This window comes from Astatotilapia calliptera, chromosome 13 (assembly GCF_964374335.1).
Source record: "Astatotilapia calliptera chromosome 13, fAstCal68.1, whole genome shotgun sequence".
Lineage (NCBI taxonomy): Eukaryota > Metazoa > Chordata > Actinopteri > Cichliformes > Cichlidae > Astatotilapia > Astatotilapia calliptera.
In genome coordinates, this window is record NC_137434.1 from 32,261,632 (window position 1) to 32,269,819 (window position 8,188).

Sequence of the window (8,188 nt, forward strand, 5' to 3'; positions counted from 1 at the left end):
TCAGACGGACAGTTTGATGCCGTCTGATTGGACGACGAACGCTCTTTAACCGAGACTAGTCATTCACTCAGGTAAAAGAAGCCCAGGAGCTCTCGTGACAGTGGGGAGGAAGAACTCCCTTTAACAGGAAGAGACCTCGACCAGAGCAGGACCTGGGAGGGGCAGGCGGCCGGGGTCTGAAACGATTCATCGAGGTTTCTTTTACTGCGTGTTAACGAAAGGTTTTAATAAATAAAGGAGCGCCTGCTCACACAGACGCTCCGATTGGCCGATTCGGGACACGCTGACTCACCGAAGTTGAGGAAGACGAGTTTGGCCTGGATGGACGGACACAGCTTGATGATGAAGGGAATGGAGACGTAGACGAGCAGCAGCCACAACACCACCCTCTTCAGCTTCCCCACCAGACCCAACCTGAGCACAGACATTCAAAATAACTTTATTTAAACCCCGCCTACTCACTGGGACACACAAAAACAGCACAACATCCTGAATGACCCACACGTGACAAGTTCAGCGTGACACGTGTGACAGGCGTGCAGATCGTCGGACACGTGACAGAAACAAACCTGATTGTTTGGTTTGAACTTTCTGTACATTGATTTTTATTGTGACTTTTACTCCTCAGCTGACATTAAATATACGTTTCACTGTATTATCATGTGACCGGTCATTTTAACAACACAGTAATTAATAGAAAGTTTCTGTGGCGTTTATGTCGGCGTCCGCCCGTCGACCCGACACAGGACTGACTTTTATTACATTTTTATTCATTAATCTGCATCTGACAACGATCGAGCTGCCAAAGACACGAGACATGAATAAACCCTGGAAACTGCAAGAAACACAACTCTGAAAATAACGCACACAACATGTGTGAGCGACGCATGCTCGCGTCCACCGTTTAAATAAAGTTTATTCAAGTTTGGAAGCAGCTGCTTTCTCCCAGGACCCGAATGAGGACAACATGTGAAGGTGACATCTGAGCCCTGTGTGTGTGTGTGTGTGTGTGTGTGTGTGTGTGTGTGTGTGTGTGTGTGTGTGTGTGTGTGTGTGTGTGTGTGTGTAAGCTGATCAGCTGTATTGGTATTGCTGCTGTAACAGGACGCTGCAGCTGCAGACCTGAATTATTCATTGATGAGTGAGAGTCTGCAGACCTTCAGCTGTCCTGAGAGCAGCTTGTTTACACGTGCACGCACGCACGTGCACACACACACGTGCACGCACACACAGCTTCCTGTCTGATCGTGGCTGTAATGATGAACATAAGCAGGAAATCAATGTTTTTATCTACAAACAGCTTCTAAAGCCCCGCCTCTTTAACCTGGACCTCCTCCTCACCACAGCTGGATCCTCGTGTTCGTGGCGAGCTGGACTCCCACTGTAACGCCTGCAGTGCTGCTGACTCGATATAATAAAACGCTGCTACGTGTTTCACAGTGACTCCCTTAAAAGTGTGTCAGAGGTCAAAGGTCACCTGTGTTTGAGGTCGAGACGCTGACTCGGCGTCAGGAGGAGAACTTCTTCTTTCACAAGCTGATTCTGCAGGAAGTGATGACACATGGACTCAAACCCGTGACACACAGCTTTAACACACGTCAGCAGCAGCAAGGTCACTTCCTGTCGGCGTCTGAGCTCAGACGGCGGATCCCGTGTCACTTCCTCTTCTTGTTTGACGTCATCACGTGACAGGTGCCATTTTAGCGCTCGCCTGTGCGTGAGGTCAGTCAGACGCGGCGGCAGCGCTCGCTTTCAACGTGACTAAGCACTGACCACGAGGCCGTCGGCGCTCCATCGCTTTAACGAGCCGCCGCGGCGGTGTGTGTACAGGTGTGTGACGGTCACCGTGGAGATAGAGTGTGTCTGCGTAAGCAAACCAATCAGAAAACAGTTCAACGTGTTTTTAATGTTTGTTTTAAAACTCTTGACCTTAAAACAGCTGAAAATCATTTTACAGAACAAATGATGACAAAAACGTTTTAACATCATTTATCGTCCAAATATTTAAACGTGTCGCATTTTTCTGCCCTGTAAAGTCAATAAAATGCTGATGACGAAGGTCTGAGCTCACGTCGTTTGTTCAAAGGTTTCAATGTGACCAAACAGCCCAAAACGACAGCGTCAACGTCCCAGGATGCACTGGGCCTGACCTGTGCTTCAGGTGACCTCCTGCTGGCGTGCGAGCTGCAGAGATCTAATCAGGATTAAACCAAAGAAGAAGAGTGGACCTGACAGGCCGAGCTGGGGTTAAACGGGCTCTGACATTCTTCGTGTATTAAAGATCAGAAAAGAGTCGCTTTGTTTTTTTGGAGTATTTTCTTTAAATTCCTTCATTAAAGGGCGGCTGTGAAGGCGGAGCCTGAGAGCCTTCTTCAGCCCCAGCTGTGATGTGCTGCTGGAGGCGGTCCTACGAAGCTCTGAGCCGTGACCGAACACTCAACAATAAAGTCGGGATGAAGGCCGACCTGATGACGAAGCTCTCACAGAAAGTGTCAGCGTCATCCTGATGGAGAGAACGTCAGAATCACAGCAGCTTCATGTTTGTTTGTCTCTCAGTGAAGCTGCTGTAACTGCTGACTTCCTGTGGCTGTAACCACAGATGACTCGGTTAAACTAAACGTGATGATGATGATGTTGCGACAGCGTGAGTGTGTCAGCTGTGGCAGGTAAATATCTTTGGCATCTCGATGTAAAGTTTCCTGCTGCAGTAAACAAAGAGCAGCTTCAGAGCTTTGAACGAGGCGCTGCTTTATTCAGTCCGACCTGCAGCTTCCAGTCTGACCAGCTCGCCGGCCTCGGTGAAACCAGTCGGACCAGAAATGCCGCCCCACAATCAGATCTAGCACGAGGGTCAAAATTCCAGCACACTGAGGAAATAGCTGACAACCCCGCTCTGATCACCCAGACGGGACACTTTTGGTCTCCTCTGTGACGTTTTTTAATAAGCTGTTTATTCAACTCAGTTTTTAAGCATTTTCTATAAAATGTTCTAATTCGAGGTGTAATTTTTAACTTTCCATTTCACTCTTGTTTCTTCTTATTTCTATTTACATGTGAGCTGCTTATCATTATGTAGTCAAAGGAGCTTGCAAAGAAAAGCGTCTGGACTTCTTTAAGTTGCTTGAAGACGTTTCACCTCTCATCCGAGAAGCTTCTTCAGTTCTAAGGTCAAATGATGGAGAGTCCCAGATATAAACCTAGTGGGAGTGACCCCCCACAGAGGGACAAAAGGACCCCCTGATGATCCTCTAATCGCCTGAGCCAAGGTGGGAAACTGGGTGTGGGTCCCAATCAGCCAGAGTTTCGGGTGTGTTCATTGTGAAACCTGGCCCCACCTTATCTTGTGATGTCCTGAGGTCAGATGGCCCAGGATGTGAGTGGGCGTTAAGGCGTCTGGGAAGGATCTCAAAACTGGATTATAGATGGCAGAGAGTTGGTGTCGTAAGACCCGCCTCTGTTTTGCAAGCTCCTTTGACTACGATGACCTGGATGACTGAGAACCTTCACAGACTTATCATTATGTACTTGTACCTTTATCGCTGTTGACTGTCTCACTCTCTTGTTCAGCACTGATTATTCTTAAATGAATAAACTTGAGTAGAAAAGCAGCAAAAACAAATATTTTTTCTATGAAACTGAATTCACTTCACATCACACTGATTTTCATCTAAATAACGCGATGCTTCAGCATCACAAGCACCTGTCCCGCCTCTCACCTCCGGAACGGTTTGGCCATGCTCCGGTCCGCTCCCGGGCCCTGCCGGCCGCCTGCTGCGGGCCCTGCCGCTTCTCTGCCGGTGCGCTGCTTCAGGTCCGTGTCGCTGTCCAGCAGTGTACCGGTGGTCCCGCTGTCATGCTCCGCTGTCTGCGAGTTGGTCCGCTTACGCATGCCTGGAAACGTGATTGAAAGCGGATGTTAACCGGAGGATACCCCCGTCGTCGGCTGCTGTGCGGGTGACGGAGCGCTGAGAGCCGGTGAGCACGGAGCCGAGTCCCCACTGTGCCTGCGCCGAGATCCGCAGAGAGCAGCTGATCTGAAGCAGATCTGCCGCAGCCAACCGCAGCGCAGGTAACACAACCACGTGGGCGCACAGTGACGCGTCCACGGCCTCCGGGGAGCGTCGGAGCAACGACAATCAAAACAAAACCGGTTTATGAGGATTAAAGAAAGAATGAAGAAAAAAGGAAGCGCACGGGGCTCTCAGGGGCAGCTCGGAAAGTCAAGAAACGCCCAGAAGGACGTGACCAAAGTGAAGCGTGAGAAGCTGTGATCTCTGTCTCTGTGTTGGAATATTTAAGTAGCTTCTATCGTGATTTATTCATTGTATTTCATTCCAATACACACCACACACCCAAAAATCACAAACTAAAACATTTATGAATCGACATCAGGACACTGAGGATCAAATAAGTCCCACAAAGAGAAGCCACCACAAAGATCAAGTAATTCCCTGATAAGCAGCTGGAGTGATGTGTATTTGATTGGAAGCGTGGATGAAACCCACGATCACCCCGGAAGTTTTGACTTATTTTTGAGGGATTTTGCTGCAGAGAGCTCGTTTTTCCGGTGGAACGTGAACGCAGTATTAACAGTGACGCTAACCCAGGAAGAAGCGGCGGAAAGTGCGTTAAAGGCGGCTTTATGAACTCACACAGAGCCAGTGAGTCCGGCTCGTCCTGTTCCCGGTTGTCAGAGGCTCCTGTCGGGATGACGGCTTTATTTTTAGCCGCTGCGCTTACCGGAAGTCACGCTACGGGATAGAACTGAGATCTGACGGTAAATGACGGCTTTCCCGCCCACGGCGACACCAGCACTAGCACGGCTCACTCTCACCTCTGAGTTGGGCTCAAATGAAGCCGCTTCACCGCATCTCCGACTCTTCCCGAGCTTTTAGGAATCGCAGCTGCCCGCTTCGTGTCGCGGAGTCGGAGGTTTGACCCAACGCGGCTTCCGGAGCTGCGCCTGGAACGGTCACGTGATCAAAACATTGTTTTTACCGCGAACGTGAGCCGCCCGGTGAAGTAGGAGCGTGTCGCGGCCCAACGGAGAGATTCGCCGGGATTCTGCTCGTTTTTGAGGTGCCACGATGTTCTGCGAAAAAGCCATCGAGCTGATCAGAGAGCTGCACCGCATGAGCGACGGACAGCTGCCCGCGTTTAACGTGAGTGATCCCGGCGAAAACCCAGGGCTTCACCCGGTTTTCAGAGGCAGCGGACTCCATTCACAAACCGGATATTTTAACATTTACCTGCTGCCCAGAGCAGAATAATCGGTCTGTGAGGCATCGCAAACACATCGTCAGCCAGTGCAGACACAGGACTAAACTTCGGCTCAGGTCGGATGATTCAAATACTGACCAACAGACCAATGAGGGGAATTTAAGAAAACGGACTCTGAAAAGTGTTGGACAGAATTACGCGCGTCTTAGAGATCTCATCTAAACATGTTTACACATAACAAGCACTGCATTACATGTCGGCTGTTTTAACGACATCGATGTGCAGCCAGCAGCACACAGTTAATATCTAGTTATGTTGGGCTCTTCGTGGTGAATCATTTCCTGCATATGCTGAATTATCAAAGTGGTGTCAAACTCGTGTGTAGAGTAATAACAAGTCAGTGGTGCTTTGTGGAGGTCTGTGCCTCCACCAGGTGCTGCTCCATCAGGTCACTGAGCCTCACTCACAACTGGTTTGGTTTCTGCGTTTCAGGAGGATGGACTGCGACAGGTGCTGCAGGAGATGGAGGCGCTTTACGAGCAGAACCAGAGTGACGTGTGAGTCCACAGCAGGCTGATCTGTGCAGGTTTCCTCAGGGTTCCCAGGGTCTGAGGGTTTGGATCCAGGTTTCTGTTAACCTGACCATGACCAGATTACACTTCCCGTGACCCCGCTCCTCCCTCTCATAGCAGGTTTTAAAACCCATGAAATCCGTATCAAATAAACAGGAAGCCATGTGACGCTTTGGGCCTCAGTTTCAGTTTAAAATAATGATACTGGGTCCAAAACCACCTACAGTTAATGTTACAATAAAAGTAATAAATAATACTAAATGCAATGAAAATTTTATCTCATGAATTAAATAAAATTGTATTTATACAGCAACAAATTTCCAACAACAGTTGCCTCAGGTAAATGTAAAGACCCTACAGTAACACCGAGAAACCGAGTCAGCCTTCGATCAGACACTTTGGCAACAGTGGAGAGAAAAAACTCCCTTTTAACAGGAAGAAACCTCCAGCAGAACCAGGCTCAGGGAGGCTGAGGAGTGTGATTCTCCTGAAGCTGGAGCACATCCTCCAGACCTCCTTCTAAAAAGGAGGAACACCACCTGAGTGCTGGTTCAGAGTGTCATGAAGGCCCCGCCCACCCCAAACTGCTCAGCGGGACCCCATCCAGCATCCTCTCTGGCACCTGAGTGTCGCACAGACAGGTGCGACTGACGGCATCACTGATCAGCTGATGTTCGTGTGTTTCAGGAACGAGGCGAAGAGCGAAGGTCGCGCCAAGCTGATTCCCTCCATCAAACTGCGCCACTGCTGCCTGCTGAGGAACCAGCGCTGCGTCACTGCCTACCTGTAACCACACCTGCAGTCATGTGACCACCTCTCTCTGCCTCACCTTTCTCCTCAATGACCTTTGCTGATCTTTGTCGCAGGTACGACCGGCTGCTGAGGATCAGAGCGCTGCGCTGGGAGTACGGCAGCGTGCTGCCCGCCAATGTTCGCTTCCACATGTGTGCAGAGGAGGTGAGTGTGACATCACTTCCTGTGTTTTCTCTCAGGTGATGCTGATGCTCTGTTGCTCTTTTTATTGGCTATTGTAAACTTTCACTTTAAAAGCCTGAATAATTCACTTCAGGGGGGGCTTTTATTGTGAAAGAGGCAGCAGAGCGTACTGTAGCTCTTGTGTGTGTGTGTGTGTGGCAAATCAGCTGACAGGTGTGTGTGTTTTAGCTGCAGTGGTTCAGTCAGTATAAGAAGTCTCTGGCCTCCTTCATGCGCTCTCTGGGGGGCAATGAGGGTCTGGACATCACGCAGGACATGAAGCCTCCAAAGAGCCTCTACATCGAGGTGAGACATTTGACCTTTGACCTTTGACCTTTAGCTGCAGCATGACCTCGTAGCACTGACGCCGACATGTCTTTGTTTTTCAGGTGAGGTGTCTCAAGGACCACGGCGAGTTTGAGATTGACGACGGCACTGTGATCCTGCTGAAGAAGAACAGCCAGGTGAGGACGGGATGCCACTCTTCTTCTTCTACTGTTTAAAAACATGTGAAATGTTTCAAGTTGTCATGGTAACGTCTCCTCTGTCCTCAGCACTTCCTGCCGCGGTGGAAATGTGAGCAGCTGATTCGTCAGGGCGTCCTGGAGCATGTGGTGTCCTGACGATGCAGATGTTTCAGCAGCTGGAAAACATCTGCACTCACCTTTATTCTGGGCTCTTCTTCTGATGGGATAATAAATTGTTTTTTTCAAGCTCCGCCTACTTTATTTAAAAGCTCACAGTGAAGCTGGAGGATGAACACTAACTTCTTTCCACTGTATAAAAGTTAACATGAGGGTTACTGATGGTTAGAGACAAATGCAGTCGCATGGCAGGATGCTGTAAACGGACCAAACTTCAGTCAGGAGAACAACTGAGATAATCCATCCACAATACGAGGTTAGTCATTCATATACTGCTGCATGGGCTGTAGTTACATTAGAAGGGTTTAAAAACATAGGCCGACAGTGATCACTGATTAAACAGAACAAGATACAAAACATTAAAACATGTTAAAAACACAACAGCCTTAATAAACAGTAGTTTGGACCCAGAGTTCATACGCCATCACTTAAAGACCGGATTAGACAGGCATATGCCATCATGGACCTCCAGAGCGTCTCAGATTCAACAAGGTGAAAGTTTTCCTCAGACTCTGGTCCATGTGGATATGACATCATCATGACATTGGCCAGTGAGTGTACGTCAGCACAGGTGTGAAGCGTTACCTGTAAACCTGTAATCATACTTTGAAATCAAATAAAATGTTGATGTTCAGGTTCAGCTGATCGAGTTTATCGCTGCGGTTATTGGCTGCAGAAGCTCGGCGTCGCCGGGACGTCTGGTTAAAAAGATAAAGGTAAGATGACATAAAGATAAAAGAGCAGAGCTCTGAAGCTTTAAAGCCGTGACCGTCGCGT

General features: G+C 48.9%; 2 protein-coding genes across 9 annotated transcripts in view; one reads left to right on the forward strand and one right to left on the reverse strand.

Annotated features, from left to right (window-relative positions):
* abhd12 (abhydrolase domain containing 12, lysophospholipase) overlaps nt 1-4,974 on the reverse strand; it is a 15,243-nt gene extending 10,269 nt beyond the window's left edge. For 2 of the 6 annotated variants that reach the window (XM_026190386.2, XM_080287634.1), the window contains exons 1-3: nt 4,835-4,974; nt 3,717-3,891; nt 293-414 (exon numbers count right to left, since the gene is read on the reverse strand). In XM_026190386.2, the coding sequence (XP_026046171.1) occupies nt 293-414; nt 3,717-3,889 (295 nt within the window). In that variant the 5' untranslated portion in view covers nt 3,890-3,891; nt 4,835-4,974. Of the gene's footprint in view, nt 1-292; nt 415-3,716; nt 3,975-4,652; nt 4,794-4,834 lie in introns of those variants that run through there. The other 4 variants (XM_026190387.2, XM_080287635.1, XM_080287636.1 and 1 more) reach the window with 2 other exon arrangements.
* gins1 (GINS complex subunit 1 (Psf1 homolog)) lies at nt 4,165-7,480 on the forward strand. Of its 3 annotated transcripts, none has more exons than XM_080287637.1 (7): nt 4,165-4,443; nt 5,713-5,777; nt 6,480-6,578; nt 6,659-6,749; nt 6,957-7,073; nt 7,157-7,231; nt 7,322-7,480. In XM_080287637.1, exons 1-7 carry the CDS (start codon nt 4,378-4,380, stop codon nt 7,388-7,390), a joined length of 582 nt encoding a protein of 193 aa, XP_080143763.1. In that variant the 5' UTR covers nt 4,165-4,377; the 3' UTR covers nt 7,391-7,480. The 3 variants fall into 3 exon arrangements, with proteins under 3 accessions (XP_080143763.1, XP_026046175.1, XP_026046174.1); XM_026190390.2 differs by lacking the exon at nt 4,165-4,443 and adding an exon at nt 4,637-4,777; XM_026190389.2 differs by lacking the exon at nt 4,165-4,443 and adding an exon at nt 4,837-5,162.
* Nucleotides 7,481-8,188: the final 708 nt, after the last annotated feature.